The 20,402-nt window shown below is 49.4% G+C and overlaps 2 protein-coding genes across 9 annotated transcripts; one reads left to right on the forward strand and one right to left on the reverse strand.

Annotated features, from left to right (window-relative positions):
- Positions 1-841: 841 nt before the first annotated feature.
- Fam156b (family with sequence similarity 156 member B) lies at positions 842-13,002 on the reverse strand. 8 transcript variants are annotated; one of them, XM_040280824.2, is made up of 5 exons: positions 12,860-13,002; positions 10,948-11,039; positions 9,799-9,879; positions 9,402-9,541; positions 842-2,304 (listed from the first exon to the last, which is right to left on the reverse strand). In XM_040280824.2, the coding sequence occupies exon 5, from the start codon at positions 2,182-2,184 to the stop codon at positions 1,540-1,542; it is 645 nt and encodes a 214-aa protein (XP_040136758.1). In that variant the 5' UTR covers positions 2,185-2,304; positions 9,402-9,541; positions 9,799-9,879; positions 10,948-11,039; positions 12,860-13,002; the 3' UTR covers positions 842-1,539. The 8 variants fall into 8 exon arrangements, with proteins under 8 accessions (XP_040136758.1, XP_040136752.1, XP_040136747.1 ...); XM_040280818.2 differs by lacking the exon at positions 12,860-13,002 and adding an exon at positions 12,640-12,776; XM_040280813.2 differs by lacking the exon at positions 12,860-13,002 and adding an exon at positions 12,577-12,719.
- LOC144371590 (uncharacterized) lies at positions 12,031-20,365 on the forward strand. The gene is made up of 6 exons (XM_078033948.1): positions 12,031-12,357; positions 12,613-13,100; positions 14,588-14,636; positions 16,499-16,989; positions 17,286-17,412; positions 20,281-20,365. Exons 1-4 carry the CDS (start codon positions 12,031-12,033, stop codon positions 16,613-16,615), a joined length of 981 nt encoding a protein of 326 aa, XP_077890074.1. The 3' UTR covers positions 16,616-16,989; positions 17,286-17,412; positions 20,281-20,365.
- Positions 20,366-20,402: the final 37 nt, after the last annotated feature.

Below are 20,402 nucleotides of genomic sequence, written 5' to 3' on the forward strand. Positions count from 1 at the left end.
ACACGCAGGGCATTGTCTGACACCTGGTAAAAGAACCGGCCAACGTGCATCACCCTGTCATCCCTTCTGAACACTGCAGAATCTCCATTCTAGGATTTAGGCCTTTGAGTTTCAGGAAAGAATTCGCCCTTCTTTATTTACCCTCTCCCTTGGAACTGGGAGACGATCCTGATCGGGTCAGTTTAGCTCTCAAGTTCTCTGAGGGGATCCCAAGTTGAAAATCTAAGAAACTTACCTGCTCTCGAGCCACTTGTGTTGGCAGGAGACGTGCAGACTTCTGCAGCAATGTAGTGCTGGGGCCTCCCTAAAAACAGACTGACACAAAGCAGAATTTGTTTTCGGCTCAGAGGAATCACATGGTCCGTGGCTGGGTACACATCACGGGCTTCTGTAGGGGAAAATAGGTAGATTTAATCACTCAGGCTTCCTGAAATCAAAAGACAACGTGTCTAAATCCAGATACAGTTTTGAAATAACTCAGTGATGCTCTGTTCTCAGGAAGCAGGCGGGAAACTGCTGTACACTTTCACCAAACCAGTGCACCGGTCGACAAGGAATGGCCCTGGACCCCTCAGCCAGGGCATCAGCGGCAACCAGCATGGGCTCCTACTGGGATCTGGGGACCCTGCTTCCAACCTCGCTGCCTGACTGGTCTGAATGCTGGTCCCACTACAGCACCTGAAACAGTGATCGGACAGGGTTCTTGAGCCCCCTTCTCCCCCGTTCTGAATTTCCACAGTGCAGAGCTCCTCTTGACACGCTCTGGTCTGCTGGTCGGGGATGTCAAGGTCCAACAAGAAACAAACCACTATCGATCAACAAACCTGAATTCTAAAGTTACTTTCCTTTCATACACGTGTTTATTTGGTATTGACGATGAGGTACCCCATCAGAAAATCCTGCACGGGGGAGTACTACTCAATGGTTAAGGAGCAGGGGAACATTTACTTACAGTTAGCTTATCATAGTCATAATAGTTTACACAGACAGTACAATAGTGAGCCACCAAGTTCCAATGCCACACCCCTTTCCCACACTTTGTTTAGCTGCAGATTCTTGAACCTGGATCTCAGTGTTGCGCACCGCCATTTCAAACAGCCCTAGCACTGCTCCCAGGAGGCAGTCGATAAAACGGCACAAAAGCACAAGGACATGAACAAGGCATTCACACTACATAGACATCTTATATCTTACTGACAACAAGGTAGGGAGCAAAGACGCAGATCCAGGCTGGGAAAGCGACAACATGCGGCATGGGAGCCATATGGGATGAGGTGAGGTCCACTGGTGTGCAGTCTCCCTTGCCCCAGGGTGCCTCACAGCGCTTCACAGATGACAGGCAGGAAGAGGAGGACCTCCCTGGGAGTGGGTCAAATCTCACGCCAATAGGAATCCATCCAGTCACACAACTAGTCTTGGGACTCCTCCGACGACAGCTGACTGTTTGGTCCCCAGAAGGAGCCCACCCCCAGGAGCTGGCAACACAGCACTGTCTGAATCCCTTCAGGTCTCCGCCCCATGAAAGGGGGCAGGGGGCTCTCAGTTTTCTTCCAACCACTGCTTGAGCAGCCTCTGGAACATTCTCTTGCTTTCCTGCTGCTTCTCCAGTTGGCACTTCTCCTCTTGCTCCTGCTGCTGCTGCTGTGCCCCTTCTGGCAGAAGGCCAGACCGGTTGGTGCCCAGGCTGAGGGTCAAGCCGCTGAGGCCCTGCACTAGTGTTTCCCAGGAGGAAGGGTTGGGGGCCCCATTCCTCTCGCCAGAGAGCCCAGAAATACTCGGCCTGTGGCCCTGGCAGTAGCGACATTCACATCGGAACCGATTCTGAGCTCTGTCGCCTGTGGGGTAGACCCTGGTCTCCCTTTCCACTGGGTAAGGTGCCATGTGATCGCGGTGCCTGCGTCTCAGGTGACCCAGGAATGCTTTCTTCCTCTGAGGGAAGCCCAGCCGCTCCCAGCGCCGCTCCCGCAGGGTCTTCTCCTCCCTGTACTGCTGCTGGAACAGCCCCTCTGGCAGAGGGGCAGGGAGGCCAGGACCAGGACTGGGGTTCAGGCCGCTGAGGCCCATCATTAGCTGTTCCGAGGAAGAAGGCTGAGAGGCTGCCGTGCCCTCCTGCGAGTTCTCCCCAGCGGTCACCTGGGAAGATCCGGAAACCAACGCTGGGTTCCATTTCTGGAGTGGATCCATGGGGGTCCAGTTAGAGCTAGAAGCTCCGCCCAGCCCGGGGGTCTAGCCGGGAAGGTGAAGCTGGAGGTTTTCGAATAGCTAAGAGGTGGCGAGGGAAGCGTGTGGCCAGAACACACCAGACTGCAACAAAGGGTGACAAGAGAAGAAAGAAAACCCATGATTATTCATCTTACTCCACCTTTCTGTCCCTCCGCTTCCTAGGTGTAAAATGGGGCTGGTGATGAGACCCACCTTCTAGGCTTCCTCCGAGGATGACATGAGATAACACATGTCCAGAGCTTAGAATGCTGATGGCATAGCATAAAGGTTTGAGAAATGGCACCACTGATGGCATCCATGAGGCATGTGATGTAACATGGAGAAACATATTGAACGAGGTTAACTCCGTGCAGATTCTTTGTAACCCAGGCTCAGGAACGATGATAAGAACAAGCAATGCCTGACTAACACGTGCTCTTCTCATAAGCATTCGAATACTTTCATCGAGTAGACCTTCAGTAAATTGTACATATTTGTACCACGGTGACAACACACCCTTGGGAATTTCTGCCTTCACGATCAGTGGCTTTACATCTAGTTAAAAAGGCTGCTCGTACTGAAGGAAATCATCTCAAAAGTCCCAATACGTGTAACTAAGAATTTCTTCTACTAAAAATCCAGGAGGTAAAACCACGACAGTGCAAACAACACATGTGGGGGGGGTGGGGGTGGCGAAGGGGGGGGGAGAAAAAAGAATGATGAATCTCCATTAAATGGAAAACTGGTTCTTTGAAACGATCAATTGATACATCTTTAGCAGGAAGGGCAAAAGAGGGAGGAAAGAAGGTATAAATAGCAGGGATGGCAGAAGAGATTTCACTACAGACTCGGAGAACAAAAAGAACAACATGGTCAGACTGCAGTCAGCTCCATGAAAATAAATGCTACACCTTAGTTGAAATGGACCAGTTGCTAGAAAATTGTAAGCCACCAAAATTCACCCAGGATGAAGTAGCGTAGACAGTCCTCTATCGTTTACAGAAACTGAACTGGTAGTTGAAAGAAAGAGAAAGAGAGAAAGAAAACCTTTGCAAAACGATCTCCAGGCCCAGAGAGTCTTCCTGGCCAATTCTAACAAACATTCAATGAAGACATCACACCAATTGTACACAATCTCTTCCAGAAATCAGAGCAGAGGGAACACTTGCAAGTGATGCCATGAAGGTAGTATTGTACTGATACCTGGAAAACTTCAGACTGGTGCTTTATCAGCAAAAGCCCCAAATTCCTCAACAAAATACACAAGAGCTCCAACCCAGCAGTATGTGAAAAGAATCACAAACCACAACCAAGTGGGTTTCACACCGGGAATGCAAAGGTAGTGCTTTCTCTTGCCAAAAATCAACATAATCCCACAGAGGTTGAGGTCAGGCAAAGAAGAAAAATGACAGCATGATATGAAGGTACGAAGGAAAGCCATTTGACAAGACACAAAATCCACTGATGATATGAAATCCTCTGACACACAGGGAATGGAAGACCACTCCCTGAACCTGCTAAAGGGTATGTGCCCCCAAACCTGCAAGGTCAAGAATGGAATGCTTTCTCTGTAAGGCTGAGAACAAGGTCAGGGTGGTGACTCTCACCACGACTGTTTGATGTCACCCTGGAAGTCCCAGACAGGGCACTGATGTCAGGAAAGGGAGCAGCACACAAATGAGAAAGGAAGAAATCAAATTGCCCCTTGGCGTAGATCTCATGACCGTGTATGCTACATGGAACACCCCAACGTATCTCTGCTCAAACCCCTAGAACTAATAAGTGCATTTAGCAACGATGAAAGAGACAAGGTCAACACATGGAAAACCACCGTGAGTGTCACAAACTGAAACTGAAAAGCAACACACAAGGGAATAGGTACGTACGAAACCAACGACAACAACAAAAAATTTACAGGAAGTGCCTGCAGAACACCTTAAGATCCTAATGAAAGAAATCAAAGAGGACCTAATTCGATGGAGAGAAACAATGCGTCCATGACGTGGAAGAGTCCATGTGGTAAAATAGTTAATTATCCCCAAGTTGTTCTGTAGAACTAATGCAATCAATTCCCATCGAGATCCTGGCAGGAGTTCTGTGTACATACACAGTCTGATTCTGCGCTTCACCTGGAACGTCCAAATTTTCAAAAACAATGATGAATTTGGGGGAGGTCTTGCCAGAGTTGCAGTAATCAAGACTGCCGTCTTGGAAAGGAGTAGCCAGATAGATTAACGGAAGAAAATAAAGAGTCCGTAAACACACCCATGAAAATATGAGTTCTGCTAGAAATGCGAAGGTGAATTCAAGAGAAGGGAGAATCTTTCCATTGAAAGTGTTGCATATCCGTGTGCCAGGATACCAACCTCGACCCCACCATTTTTATACACGGCTAACTGAAAATGGTTCAGACGTCTAAAAGTGAAAAGTCCACTGGTGAGCCTCTCAGTAGACAACACAGGAGAACATCTCCGGAGCCAGAGGACAGGAAAGAGTAAGTTGAACACGACAGCAAAAGCACGATCCACGAAAGAAAGAAAACTGATTAAACAGACTCCATCAAAATGTAAAACTGAAGCCAGGAATGATGGCACACACCTGTAGTTCCAGCTACTGGGGAGGCCGAGGGAGGGAGGATCAGTTTCAGACCAGCCCGGGCAATACACAGAGACCCTGTCTCTAAAACAAAGGAAGGAATAAAAATTTCAACCAGCTTTGGCTTGGAAAAAGACAGTGTGTCGAGACGATGAAAAGCAGAGCTATGCATAAGGATCACAGATCTGACAAAGTCTTACATCCAGAGCATAGAAAGAAAGCGTTTGCAAAACTTTCCGCTAAGAAAACAAAAAACCCCAAAGACTTGCATGTGAGCACGTGAAACAATGTTCAACATCATTAACCATCAGGGACCTGAACATTAAACCCATGATGACAGTATCCCCTTACACAGTACTACGACGGTTAAATGAGAAGCACTGGAAGTACTGAGGGCCAGAGAGGACAGACTGAACAAATGGAACCCTCACACTTTGCTGGCGAGAAGGCAAAAGACTACAACCACTCTGAATCTAGAGTGATGCTTTCTCCTAAGCTAAACCTGTGTTCCCCTGAGGACCCAGGAATCCCATGCCTGCCTCTACCCTGGACCAAGAAAAACCTGGGTTCCCACAAAAGCCAGCACACGAATGGTTGCAGCAGCTCTTTCCTCAGATGAAAGGATAAACAAACTGTGGTGTCCACACAATGACAAGCTGCTCGGCATTCAAAAGGAATAGAGTATTGCTCGGAGATTCACCAAGATGTTGCATTATGCTAAAAGAAGGAGGCCCATCTTGGAAGGCCACAGGCTTCCTGGTTTCAGATCCATGACCCTCTCTAAAACACACCACTGCAGGTCAGGGGAACAGATCTGTTTTTACCGGGGAGTAGGGGTGGGGAGGTGTGTCTGCAAAGGGGCAGCAACAAGGAGTATTGTGGGGGCAAAGGGCGAGTACACGGTCCTGATCGTGGTGGTGGCTACGAGCAGCTACACATGTGATAAAGCCTGCAGAACCGTACTCAAAAGAAACAAAAATGTTGGTCTTACTGGGTGGTAGCTGAAAAACCCAAGTGGCAGACTTTGCCACAAGGGCATCTCTCTATATTTTCTCAATACTCATGTCCTGAAGGAGTCTAAAAATGCTTCACATGCAATGCCAGACTGAAACTTCAGGGCAGCAGCCCAGGCTCTGTCCTTTTAGCCAACTTGGAAACCAAGAATCCACCGGTTTTCTTCAGAGCATACTGGCAATTGGGAATTTGTATTAACCAAGCATCAGAGCAGGAAACACAGAACAATATTAGAGATGTTTCAAATCATCTGACCTACAAACACAGACAAAGGTCCCAGAGAGAGTCTCCCTTAACACGTCAGTAAGTGAAAGCTGTTGTTTCTCAGGAGTTAGTCCAGTTACATCCTCTGGGCCATCGCCCTCCCACGTAAATGCTTATGTGTGAAACATCTGGAAACTGACCTCCCCAACTGATTTTTCACATGTCACAGGGACTCCCTCAGGATCATATTTCCTCATATGGAAAGGCGATTCTCGCAGAAAGAAAATCATTCTCACGAACACCGTTTTTGTGAAGAAACACCAAGCCTTTGGAAACATCAATTCATAACTGACCTGTGTCTTAATCACCCTTTGCTCTCCCTCTCTCCCCACACCGTTCCCGTGAACTATTTCACTGTCCTATCTCCAAACCACACACAAGAAGGTCCTCATGATCTTCTCCGGAGCCATCAAAGGCACTGGGGCCTAGAGAAGTCCCCTATTTGGGGGGAGGGGAGCAGCCGAGTCAATCACTATGACTTCCGCATCCTTCATTATCTTATTCCTTTTCCTTTTTTCCACAGTCCCTTGTCCCAGAGGGATAAAGATCTCATATCAAATGTCTGCTGCAAGCACCATGGTTCTGGATTTACTTCATCTTCACACCCAGCTTCTGAAGAGAAGGAAAGGACCACTGGACACGAATGAACCCACCAAGTTTACTGGTCTGAGCTCAGTTCGGCAGGTGACGTCCCTCGGCAACCTCTTTGCCCACGGCTCTGGTGAATCTTACTTGTCAGTTCGGCTAGGCTACGGTGCCCAGTTGCTCAAACATTCATCTAGGTGTTGTTGTGAAGGTATTTGTGGGGGTGATGAACTTGCACAGTCACTAGACTTTAATTAAAGTCCACTGCCCCCATCACGTGAGTGGCCTTCAGCCAATGAGCTGAAGGCCGCAAGAGCAGAGACTGAGGCTTCCCAAGGCAGAAGCAACTCAGCCTGAAGACCACAGACACCCTGCCTGAGTTCTCAGCTTGCTAGCCTGCCTGCAGATTTCAGCCTCAAGACTACAACTGTCATGTGAAAGTCCAGTGGTGTCATCTACCCTCTGGATTTCAGACTTGCCAGTACTCAAGATCCCGGGGAGCCGACTCCTTAAAACCCATCTATCCATGTGCAGATGGATAGAGATACGCACAGATGCAGAGGCACACGGACGTCCTATTGGTTTGGTTTCTCCGGAGAACCTTGATTCACATACCCACAACATACCACATCTTCCTGAAGTCCAACCCAAGAAACATTTACCGAGCTGCCACACTATCAAGTGCCAGGTGGATGACAAGATGTTTGACAGAAAACAGCCTCTGTTGACTTAGCGTCTTCCACGTGCCAGGAAATGTGGGCTGGGAGTTCCACATCCATTATCTCATTTGGTCTCATTTTACAAATGGGGAATCAGAGGCCTATGGGGGAGAAAGATGTCGGTGGCAGGGCCCACATTGGAATCTGGAGTGTGAGAGAGAGCTGGGGAGTAGTCTGGAGACTGGGGAGATGGGTTTGAACAGAGCAGATGGGACCAATTCATGGAGGACTTCCAAGCCACGCAGGAGCAATAAAAAGTCACACCCTCTGTGCACTGTCCTGGGGCATCCACCAAAGCAGAAGCAGCCCCAAACTACTGAGGATAGAGCTGGAGCTGAACTGGATGGATCCACATAATAGAAGGCGAGGTGTGTTTATGGCTCCCAGATGGGGAAACCACCACGCAATGGCCAGCATGCTGGTGAGGCCCAGAAGAATGGGGCGGAGAAAGAAAGGCTCCTGGGCTGGCCAGAGGATGCTATCTTGACACTTATATTCTTTTCTCTAGGGTTCCCAGCATGGCCTGGGCCCCGCCTTCCTCCAGTGTGTCCCACAGAGGCACTGGCAGTTTTAATCATCGGAAACTATATTGCTCCCTCAAATAAAATCCACAACAGTCACTGTATCCGGCAGTCAGCTTTAGACAATGAGTGAAGAGGAATGAGACCTAAGCAGAGAGGTAATTTGCCAACTCACAAAACAGAGTGAAGAGGAAGGGTGGGCCCAGGCCAGGTATAATCTGTGACCCACCAGTGCCACCCAGGATTATCTGTTGGAGCTCTCCTTTGCGGCCATATCAGTTCTAGGACTGACATTGATACATGCCAATGTCCAAGGACAGGAAGGCACTTTCTATTCTCTGTAGCAAGCGAACAGACCAGAAGCCCCCACAGACATTCCCTCTGGGTTAGTTCCCCATTCCTCAGTCAGTGGGGAGCCGGTGGAATGGATGACCATGGCAGTCTTGGATGAGAGATTTTGGAGGGGAGTTGTGCCTTGGAGGACTTTCACCTCTTATCCACCCTTGGGGAATCAGCTTAGAAAGAACTTCCTCCAGGAGGCCTTTTCTGGCCTCTTTCCCAAGCCCTAGATGAGCTCACACAGCACCCTGAACTTCCCCTCTCCCAGCCCCAGCCCCATTCAGTTAGCATCAGATGGTTCTGCCTGCCTCACTCACTAGCCCAGAAGCCAACAGTGGCCAGCGACTTGGCAGAATTTGCCCATCACAGAGCCCCGACTCCGGTGGACGGTCACAAACGGCCTGCAAATGAAGTAAGAAGAATTTGGGGTCCTCCACAAAATGTCTCACTCTGTAAGTAAAACCCTGTACAATCCGTACCGTCCCATGTTGCAAGGAAGCAAATTCCTGCACCACAAAGATGGGTAATAGCCCCAAGGTCACACATCTAAGACAGGGACAAAATTCCATGCCATGTCTGTCTGACTCCAGGTGCGTGTTTCTCTTAGGGGCAGGGCACTGCCTCTGTGGATTATCAACCCGCATGGAAGCCCGAGTTACAAAGTAATCCTGCGGGGGAGAGGCCAGCCAGGAAAGTCCTGGAGCTGGCCCACGTGTCCAGAGCTGGTCCAGGGATCAGGCAACTGTCACAGCCAATGTTTACCTTCCCTTACTGGTACCAGGCTCTGTTCTCGGTGCTTGGAATGCTGTCCTCAACAAAGCCTGCTCAAACCTCGTGCCTTCATCAGCTTGCATTCTAGCCCGGGAGAGCAGAAGGTAAATAGCCGAACAAGTAAATGCATACAGTGTGGGGGTGATGAGCACTGGGAAGAGAGCTGTGCTGATTTTGACGATTGAGACAAGGACACACGATACTTTTTCCAACTCTGCCTAATGTGATGACATATCCTTATAAAATGAGTCCATTTCAGTTCGGAAGAACTGAGTTCACATACTACTATCAACTACCTAATACTACGATGGTTTCCCAGAAATGGCAAGACTCTACCAAAAATGGCTGAGATCAGTGCAGGGTCACTGTCTGCTGAAAAGCGTATGCCCACCTTATACAACGCCAGGGTAAAAGGAGTCTGAGTTCCAGACAATGCAGTGCCACGCTGCTGTTCTGTATCTTTGTCACTTGCACGGATTAGCTGTATTCTCCTCTATCAGGAAGAGAGGGATAGTCTTGTCAGCGGCTCTGCTGCAAAAGAACATGGACATTAGCCAACACTCAGTGATGCCCGCTTTCCAGCATGAAAGAAGAAAATGAAGACCAATGAAACGCGGTCCCGGCATGGCATTTGGGATCTTCCTGTAGGTGGGCCCAGAAGACACAGACAGAGAACCACAGTGGGAGTTCAAAGGGGTGGGGGCAGGGAAAGGGTGAAGAGGAGGAGAGGCTGAAGCAGCAGGAGGAAGACAAGGGAAAAGTCTCCTCTTGCAAAGTGAAGAGCTCACCTGGTCACCCGGGTCACTGATCACTAGGTTCACATCGTCAATGCTGCTGATGCCATCGCGAGTGAGATCTATGCCTCTCACCTACAAGACAACAAAACCTGAATGGTGAGGTGTATTCACCAAACACTTCTTTACCGATGGCACACTCTGTTCAGCGGTCCCCTCAGTGAGGTACCCAAAGCAGCCATACCCCGAGAACAGAGCTCAGCCCCAGTAAGGAACATTCTAAGGTATAATATAAAGCAGAAGGAAAAAAAAAATCCTAGGCGCTACATTGTTACTAGACACCTAAGAAGAGAGTAGAGATAGAAGACACAATGCTTCTCACCCCATCTCCTCTGAATAAGCAGAAATTCAAGCACAGGACCTGCCACGATGGCTCATTCACACTGTGTGTGTGTGTGTGTGTGTGTATATATTTTTTTTCCCACCCGAGTAACAGCTGGTCTGACAGTTCCTATTCCCAACCAAGGGGAATACATGGCTACTGTGCTCATAGTATATGGCTCTGGACTCTCTACTGTGTGGGGATAAAAGACACAAACACTCTCTGCATGGACAGAAAATGAAGCTGATATACTTTCTGCATCCACTCGTGCACACTCTATCCTCCTTGCAGGATAAGAGTCCTCAGCAGGCTCCCAGTCTTTGGGGGCAGGGAGCCAAACTGAAGATGAGGAAGAGGACCTGAGCTGGGGGAGCTGAAAACTCAGAGAAGGCCCCGAGGCCCACGTGGTCAGGAAGGGCTTCTCCATGGGCGTGGTGCCCTAGGGAAAACGCAGGTTACCTATCCCTTACCTGACATACTCAGGGACAGAAGTATTTCAGAGTGTTTCGGGTTTTGCAAAATTTTCATATACCCTAATGAGATTCTCTGGGAGGGGGACCCACTGAATTCATTTACGAGTCATACACACCTTGTACACACATACCCTAAAGATAGTTTCATATGATATCTTTAATTAAGGCGCCTGTGTGTATGTGTGGATACCCACTGGGGAGTGAACCCAGGGCTTCAGGCATGCTAAGTACACCCTCTATCACTGAGCTACCCCACCCCCAGCCACTCTCAGAAATTTTGGGGTTTGGGAACAGTTCGGATTGTGGAGTGTCAGATGACGGAGGCTCAATCTGTATTATCGCCCTTACTTGCAGATGAGGTTCGTGAGGATCAGAAATGTTCAGCCACTCACTCAAGGTCACGGAGCTAGGTTGTGATGCTGGCCATTTCTCCGCTAGGTCTGTTAAAATACAAATATCTCTGTACCTTTCATCACACCAATCTCTCCTCTCACTACTGTCCCCTGTTTCAGTTTCCATCCGACATCTTATACTTACCCGTGGCTCTCCTTACCTTTAAATTCTCATAATCTGATAAATATCAAATACAGATGGGGTGTTAGCACGGGATCATTACTCTAAGAACATAAATTTTCCTTGCAACACACCAGAATCGAACATTTATCTTTAGTTTATCTGCCACCCACACGCCGGGTCAACAAAATGGATCTGGGGCTTAGTTTTAACTCAGCTAGTCACACAATCCCAAGTCTGATTTCCAATGTAATGGACATCTGACTGCAGAGAGCATGACCAGCGCCTCCCTACGAAAATCATTCCCAGAGCATTTTCTCAAATGCCAGTGATGGTCCAGGCTAAGAGACACTTTGACAGGGGGCTGTTGGGATTCTGCTCCTGAAAACAGAGAACTGCTTCCTCTCTGGCCTTTCTCCCTGTTGCTGGTACCCCAAGAGGCTCAGCCAAGCAAGGCCACTCACTGGCCCTTCTTGGACAAAACTAACACTACCCTGACACACGCAGGTCAACACACAAATGCAACACACCCCATAGGACCGTGTGAATCTAGGGAAACCGCAAGGGAAGTGCCAGTGGAAATCTGTCAGCCTATCATGACACCAAATTTCTGATCCCACCCAGGTCAACTGCCCAGGATCGGCTGCACTGCAGCTAACGGGACGACCAAAGATGCCCTCCCTCTCTGAACATCACACACTGCAGCTCGCATAGTGATTTGATGGAAAAGGTCCAAACACTTGCATGCGAATGCAGGAATCACAGAGCCTACTAAGAGCCTGCCTGCTTCTAAGTCACATCCCGAGCCCTCTGGCTCTCACGCATCCTGGGAAGACTTTCTCTGACGTTTCCATTTGGGAAATGTCGCCTTCCTTGAAATCACTTCAGAGATTTTTGTCTCCTATGGTGGGGTGGGAGATGAGGCGGAGTGGGAGGCGATACCGAGGAAACAGGTTATTTCTGAACCTGTTGAACACGGATTCGAGCCCGATCGCACCCAGCTGCTTAAGCTTGCCCAGAGGAAGTTTCAGTCCTATCTCTGGGCTTCAAAACGCCGGGCCCCAGCTAGAGAAAGAGAAATACGCCACACGCAGACTGTCCACCCGCCATTCTGATAAGGACGAGATGGGGCGTCTGAGAAAAACAACGGTCCCCTCGGAAAGCGCCCTTCACGGCTGGCCAAAGGAGGACTCCGGTCCCAGGACCCACAGGCGCACCTGGCCTGGTCCAGGAGGTTCTCTCCGAGTCTCTCCCCCACCCCCTTCTCTTCTCCTTCTCTCACCCAGCCGGTGCCAGGGAGACTCTGTCTCTCCCCCTCGGCCTCCCTCTCTCTCCGTCTCTCGGGGTCTCTGGCTCCCTCTGCGTCTGTCTCTCTCCCAGCCCCCTCGCCTCCCAGTCTCTCTCAGTCTCTCCCTGTCTCTCTGTGGCTCCCACGCTCTCCGTCTCTCCGAGCCTCTCTCCCACCCGCTTCTCTCTATCTCTGTCGCTCGGGCTCCTTAGGTCTCGGTGTCACTCGGGCTGTCTCACGCGCGGTCTTTCTCCGGAGCGGGTCCGGGCGTCTGCTCGCCGGCGCGCCGCCAGCTCTCCTCAGCCCTGGTAACGCACCGCGGCGCTTGGAAGGAAAGGGTTAAGATCACCGAGAGGAGCCGCCCTCCGGAGGCTAGAGAGGCCGCGCCAGAGAAGGCGGGGTCTGTGGGCCTGGCGTGCGTCAGAGGGCAGGGACGCCTGGGAGGAGGAGAACGGGGACCTGGGTTCGCTGTGGCAGCTGCAGTGCGAGTCGGGAAGGGGACGGCCCCGGGTTGCTCCGCGGAGCGGCAGGGTAGGGGGTCGCGGCCCGCGCGTTCCCTCTCGGCCCCGCGGAGCGGCGGCGTCGAGGCCGCCCGCCGTCCGGGCAGCGCACCGCCGCGGGCCCCGCGACCTCGAGAGCGCGGGTCCGGGACGCGGGCGATGCTCGCCGAGGCCGTGGGAAGAGATTCCGGGCAGCGGAGGTGACGTCACAGGCGGGGCTCGTGGGAACCGGCGAGGGGGTCACGGGAGGCCACCTGCTCTGCTCGGGGACGGGCTGGCTCGTTCTGGTCTGGAGCACGCGAGACCGGATACCCGCTCTGTGATTTGGGTTTTTTTCACTAGCTGCTTTTGCAAGGGCGGAAGGAGCCCACCGAGAAGGAACGCGCGTGCGCACGCACACACGCAAAGACATGGAACCCATTGGGGCTGCTGCAGTAGGCAGAGGGCCCTGGATGTGGATACTAGTGTCGCGGCGGGGTGGCTCTTGCCTTTGCTTTTTCGCGAGGAATAGACAGGCTATACTGGGGGAGATTTACGGGGACGGAGGTTATTGATATGATCAGAGGTGCTCTCGGTAAACTGGATGGGGAGTGATTATCGCTGCCCAGCTAGTCGAGGAGAAGAAACTAAGCGCATCCTTGAGACAGACAGTGGACCAGGAGTCAGGAGGGCCTGTCATATCCGAGTTGTGTGGGACTGGTGGCCGGGTGGACAGAGTGCAGTCCTCATATCTTTAGTCGCATGGGGAAGGGTGGTCCTTTGTGGTCAGCGTTTCCCAGAGCAGGAAATCATGCTGGAATTTCTTCGCCATGACTTGCATCAGGAGTCAGGAGATGTTCAACATTGTCGACAAGGTCAAACTAAGCAGGGCATCTTTCATGCCTTTCCAAGCAGATCCATATGTATGGAAAGAGATGATCATTTTGCCCTGGAAGTTACTAACCCACGAACAGCATTGTATACTTTCCAGATGGTCGCATACTCATGGTGTAGGTGAAGGCAGAAATCAGTAATTGTCCCAGATTGTGATCATCATCCTCGTTTTATAGATGAGGTGCCTTTTTGTGTTCCAGTGCTGGATATGGAACCCAGGGACTTGCGCCACCTAGGAATGCCCTCTGCCACTGAACTTTGTCCCCAGCCCCAAATGAGGGCTGGAGCTCAGGTGGCAGAGGTTTTGCCCAGCAGGTTGGCGACCCTAGGTTGGATCCCCAGCACCAAACAAAAATGTTTATAAAGTGAGGTAACGGCCACAGAGAGGTTTCATAACCCGCCCAGAGTTACACAGGGAATAACTGGGCTATCACTGATGCAGATCCAAGTGTCTGTGGCTTCATTACCCCATTCCAGATCCAGATATCTGAATCAGTCCTCCCTCCTAAACTGTAGACCTCTTGAGCCAACTAACCACCCACCAGTCACATTTTTGCACTCAGTGAACTCTGGGGCAGTGGACGTGACCTCCAAGAGAAAAGAGTGGTAGGGAAAGTGGATCCCAAAGCCCGTGCCCTACCGGCTGGCTGGAGAGAGAGAGGGCCTATTATCAGGAGCTTGAAGAATGAGAGGAGGAGAGGTAAAGTCTTCCATAGGAGACAGACAATTATGCTCCACGCAGGAGGTGGTCAGCTCGGATTATATTCAATTTACTTAGTTTTCCTTCCCCTCTTCCTTCCTGCCAATCTTTCAGCATTTGCAAAACATGCTCTGTGGTGAGCACACCCGAAGCCTATATGTGGGTAAGTAGAGAGATTCCCATTTTTGCATGGTGAGTACCTGACCATAACCATCACCATGCTTCTGGATAAAAAGAGAACATTCCCCTACATTAACAGATGAAACTAATTAAGTCATATTTTCTAATTCTTATTTATTATTCTCCAATCACAGAAATGGCATGCTAGGCACTGAGAGGGCAGGTCAGCTCCCCAGAGTCACTGTTGTGGTGGACTCCCACAACAGTTAATGATCAGCATGTCCCAAACTGAAACTGTCCACGCCCACCCTCTGCACACCTTTTTCTCCAAGATACCACCTTTTGGTTTTGGTGTTTTGTTTTCTTTTGTTTTACATTTTATTTAGAGACAGGGCATCACTGAGTTGCTTAAGGCCTGGTTGAGTTGCTGAGGCTGGCTTTTAACTCATGATCCTCCTGCCTCAGCCTCCCGAGCCGCTGGGATTACAGGTGTTTGCCATCACGCCTAGCTGCACTTTCTGTTTTACTTAAGGAGTAGATGGCTGGAAAAGCTTACTGACTTGGCACATGATGAAGATTCCTTATAGATTTCCCAGATCGACCGACTCATTGGAATAGGTCTGAGAGCTGGGCTTCCCGGGCAAGTTTTACTGAGAAATACGATACACAATGGTAAGCGTGGAAGGCCACAGTTTAATTTGATAGACCTCAGTAATCACTGTGTATGTAGTGGAAAACATCATGTCGTATGCCTTAATTATATAAGATAAAAATAAGCTTAAAGAATAGTGACACCTACGTAAATAGTAATAAAGGCATATGTGTAAAAGATTTCAAGGAAGAGAATAGCATACATTCACAAAGATCTCCCCTTCATTCATATGGACCCAATGTTGCATTTGACTTTGGAATTTGCAGTTGCAGCAATACTTTTTGTACCATGATGGGAGGCAGGCTGGGAGTCTCCCTTGCAGTGGAGAGTTAAGTAGCAGAAACAAGGAAGGAATCTGTCACTTTATAGCCTCCTTGACCAAGAAAATTAAGTAAACAAGATTTGATCTGCCCTTGATAACGACTGTTTTGGTGTAATGATGGTCCACGGCAGGTTCCGTCTTAGATACAGTCTGAGCTTTCTGCAGTGACAAAGCATTCTGAGACAGAGGAATGAGTCTGACATAACTTTCCTATGTGTATATATGTGAATACACCACAGTGAATCTCAACATGGGTGTCCATCCACAAGACTGTGATTTTAATTAGAATAAGATATATACCATGCTTGTTTAAATATCTCAAAATGGAGTCTGCTGTCTTGTATAACTAAAAAGAAAGTGTACTAGCCGAGCTGTCCTCCCTTTGCCAGGGTGTGGGTCAGCAGAGAGGCCAAGGTCGTTAGTCTTGACTCGGGGACCCTCCAAGGGACTCTGCAGTGCTTGCATGCAACTCGTCATTTATCTTTTACTAAGGATGCCATCCACTTCCCACATGAGATTCTGTGTCAGTTTTCCACCATCCACTAGAGAAGTCAGGTCCACAGCTGGTTCTATCTGCAACATAGTAAACTGCGCATGAATTTTGTTCACCGAAGCGCAGTGTAATTCCTTTTAACTCAGCACACCTAAGCGTGAAATGAAGTATGTGCTGTGGACACGGGAACAATAAATAAGAAAAGGTGGAAATGGCACCGGTCCCACCACCAGCATTCCCAACCTCATCCTGCCTGGAGTGTAAGCTAGAATCTCAGGGGCCCTAGCATCTGGTTCTGCATAGCAAAGGGAGACGAACAGTAAGAAGTTGGATTGCTGATGCAGAAGAGCCTGGGTCTGGGATTCACATCCCAGTTCGGTCCAATTTTATAGCCAGGCCTCTTTCCAGGTACAACAAAACCGTCTGTTTGGGTTTCAGAGCTGCCTGCCGAGATGCAGATACCGTGCTGTGATTGGATGGTCCTTGTTGTTCCAACACCACGTGCATCTGAGAAACATGGGCCCCCATCGGGTGAAGCCACCCTGGGGGTTCTAGGACACTCGGTGTCTGCCTTCCCAGGAGCTGCTGTGACCCGAGAGCCCTGGAGTCTCCTTGGTGGGAAAGGTTGGCTTCAGCTTACAGTGGCACAGGGCTTTCTCTTCCAGCAGGAAATCTTCAGTTTCACCTTCAAATTATGTCTCACTCTGTTTAATCTCATTCCCTGACAGATAATAGGAATTCAGAGGTAAACAGTGCCAGAAGAAATGTTTGTAATGGTTTCAACACAGCCCCGGAGTCGACCAGACACCGAAGCATAGTGATGTGGGGCCCACCAGACTGAGGATGGAAGTCTAGCTCTGTTCTTCAGCTCTCCCCATTCTATGATGTGGATAATCAGAGCACCTATCTGCTACGCCGACCCCTCCCTGGTGAGTGTGGCCCGAGCAAACCCTCCCAGACACCCTGTAGGTGAATGTGAGTTGTCCTTCTGTATGTTCGTGGGGTGCTGTGGCATAGTTCTTCTCCCACCACACCAGAGTGCGGGGAGGGGGTGGTGGTGGAGGTCCTCAGCCTGCAAAGGTACTGCCTATGTCATCCCTGCATGCTCCTTCCCATCTCCTTGCCCAGCAAGTGGTTAGAACTTGCTTATTTAGTGATTGAAGAACTTTGAGCAAAGTTACTTGGACAGAAACGGATAGCTGTTTAGTTACAGTTCTTTCTGCAGGAGAAACGACAATGAACAAAGGGTTCCCCTGTGCTTGGATTGTCTTCCACCACCAGGGTGGAAAGGAAGATCGTGGTTTCATCCCATGTCTAATTCTGGAACTCTGAGGAAAGAGGTTCCAAATATTGTGAGTATATGTTGGGCAGTCTCTTGGTCCATCAGGCTCCAGTCTAGCCTCCCCAGTAGTATTGCTCTGGTCCGTCACCAGAGTTTCTCAAGTGTCTGGTGCACATATTAGACCCCTGTTCAGCAGGAGGACTACTGAGTGAATTTGGGCCTGGTATTTGAGTATGTGGTACTGTGGCTAGAGCAGAGATGTCCCTTGAGACAAGGCTGTGGACAGTATGAAGATGCCAGTGAGGTCCCCATGGGCTCTCTCAGCCTTACCTGGTTGTGGTCCTAGCTTTTTGCCCAAACCCTCCTGTTTGCTGATTTCTCTTGCCCCACCTCTCTCCTTTCCCCACACCTTGCCTTGCCTGGGCATCTGTGACCCTCCGTTGTCCTTTACTGTCTGGCTGATAGAGCTGAAGCTTCTTCGTCCCACAGCAGCCTGGCCCTCTGACCCTCACACTTTCAGCCTTCTGCTCAGCTCTTCCTCACTCCAGGCTGCTCTGGTGTCCTTGCAGTGTGTCTGCACTGTTTCGGCAAGCTCTGCCTCAGACACGCTTCCCAGCTGTTGTCTCTGTGTGGAAAACCCTGACCCCAGGTGTCTGCTTGACTGAATCTTCTTCCTCTTCTCATCTGCGTCAAAATGTCTCCTTCTCCATGGGGACTCTAGTTACTCTGTTTGATACTCGCACCTGCAGCTTACTTGTCCATTTCAATATTTCTGATTCAATAGCATTTCTTCCTCTCCCTACCCTGTCTCTGAAAAATCATTTGTTAACTTATTAAAGGCCATGCTCTGTGTTTGGAGACTTTCAAAAAAAAAAAAAAAAACAGTCCAGGCCTTCGTAAATCAGAAACAGAGCTCATCCTGCCCAGAAGGCAGTTCCTTTTCTCAGGGTTTGCCTGTTAATAGAAACCTAAAGGACCAGTCGGTAACCTGAGAGGGTTCAGGTGCCACCTTGGAGGCACTATCTTTTATCCTTCCAGAGTGGTTTGGAAGGGTCGGTTTGGTCCCTTTGCCATAACCCTGATCCGAGTCCACCCACCTGACCTTTAACAGCACTGAAAGGTATCAAAAAACCACTAGGGTAGCTAGAGATTGATGAGTCTTACCTTAATATCACAAGGTTTTTAGTACTTACTGATGGGAGCAGATTTTGCTATCTTGTAGCAAATTTTACCTCTCCTTCACCTTAGCTATTGTGAAAAGAAATACCATTCTTCTGTGATTTTCAGTTAGTTCCTTCAGTTGTTAATTTTTTAGATGACGCTGAGTGGGCATTTCCACTATGGCGCAATATGTTCTTTGCAAATAGCTCTTTAAATTCTTCAGCTAAAATCATCTTTTAAATCATAATCTTAGAAACCAGGTAGTAGCTTTCTCACCTCTTCAGTTTCCCTAAGGCATAGGTATCATGCTGTCACATATGCATATGTGTGTGTACCATGTATATCTTTATCTCATGTCCTGCAGCTGGCCTTCATGGCATGCCAGCTAAGAAAAATGCTGTCACTCATGGTGATGGGTGTTTTCAGGCTTGGGTAGTAGGTGAGTTTCTGTTGACAGTCTTAGTAAAACACAAAACTCCTCATTTGTTTTCTTCAGCGTTCCTCCCAGTTATACCTTTACACTTTGATGAGAATATGACGACTTGGAGATTTTGAACAGCAAGCTTCTGGGTGGGAATCAGGCCCTTTAAGTCATGTGTTAGCTGTGCAGAGAGAGAGAGAAGGATTATGGGACAACAGGAGGGAAGGAGGGTAAGAGAAATGTGAAGTTCGCTGGGAGCACTAGAAGACAGGAAGCCTTCCAAAGGTGTTACCAGTGTCTCGTGACAGCCTAGGCCATGACCATGGTGAAGGCAGACACTGGCAGGAGCACCATAGCTAAGGCTCCCATTCACCTCGACATCTCTTCAGTCCATTCTGCACTGTAACCTGTGCTGCACTTACAGTGACGGAGCATAGGCTGCATTATGAAACAGGTCTAGAGTAGGTTCTTTAGGCCTTCAACACTTACGAAGAGTATGTTATTGCCCTCCTGGACGTGCCCACTCAGGGCCACAGTCCCATTCTCTTTGCTGCGGCTGATGTAGATGTCCCTATCAGAGACAAATGTGAAGCAGGAACTCTACCTCTGAGTCACATCCCCAGGTCCCTGGGCAGGGATTTCTGTTAATTCTGTTCCCAGATGAACCCTAGCTCTGCAAGCTGCCCTGGCTCAGAGAAGACCATCCACAGGGTTTGTCGCTGGAAGGGTCGTGTGTCCTTTCCCACTGGACTGAGACCCTGTTGGGTCCTAGTTTCCCCCATCTGGTAGTGGCCTGAGTGTGCTCAGGCCAGGTCGCTGTGTGGCAGCAGCTGCATCAGTCTGAGGCACAATTATTGCCGAACAGTTCTGTCATCTGAGTCTCAAGGCTGCCCGGTTTCGTTTCAAACCCCACACACTGACTTTCCAGAAATTTTAATTTAGTCAGCATTTTGGCCCTAGTTTGGAGCCTCAAGTCATTCCTTGAAGTGGTAAGTTGAAAACAAACCGCGTCACCTTAGGAAACACTCAGAAGAGCAGTGTGATTAATGTGGTTGGGTGACTATGAGATGCTTTGAACTCTGTGTGTGAACTTGTTTCCCTCGTCCCTTTTCTCGTTTTCAACCTTTTTTTGTGTGTGTTTCAAAAGTAAGCAGAAGATTTCTACCTCCCTCAGTGCTCAGATGACTTGCCCCCAAAGGATCTCACTGTTAAATAATAGTGAGACAATTCCCATGCCTGTTACAAGAGGGGAGGCTCAACACACATCCATGAAGTTCCCATTGGCCTTATGGAATTGGAGAATAAGAGAAGCTAGAAACGTCATGGGGTGTGACTCCCTTTCCCCTGACCCTGCAGGTGAGAAGGCTTCCCCAGACTTCACCCCTCCAGAGACTGGCAGCTGGGCTCCACAGCGAATAGTGCTCTGAGGCCAAGGTGCAAGGTGAGTCCCACAAAGCTCACTTGTCATTAAGAAGGAA

Source organism: Ictidomys tridecemlineatus, chromosome X (genome assembly GCF_052094955.1).
Source record: "Ictidomys tridecemlineatus isolate mIctTri1 chromosome X, mIctTri1.hap1, whole genome shotgun sequence".
NCBI classification, from domain to species: domain Eukaryota; kingdom Metazoa; phylum Chordata; class Mammalia; order Rodentia; family Sciuridae; genus Ictidomys; species Ictidomys tridecemlineatus.

Bases quoted from the DNA above. Each gene is read 5' to 3' on its own strand.
- Fam156b (XM_040280824.2), bottom strand. From the start codon at position 2,184: ATGGATCCACTCCAGAAATGGAACCCAGCGTTGGTTTCCGGATCTTCC.
- LOC144371590 (XM_078033948.1), top strand. From the start codon at position 12,031: ATGAGGCGGAGTGGGAGGCGATACCGAGGAAACAGGTTATTTCTGAAC. The intron at 13,101-14,587 runs GTGACGTCACAG...CCAATCTTTCAG, and splicing joins AGAGATTCCGGGCAGCGGAG to CATTTGCAAAACATGCTCTG. The intron at 14,637-16,498 runs GTAAGTAGAGAG...TTTGGGTTTCAG, and splicing joins CACCCGAAGCCTATATGTGG to AGCTGCCTGCCGAGATGCAG.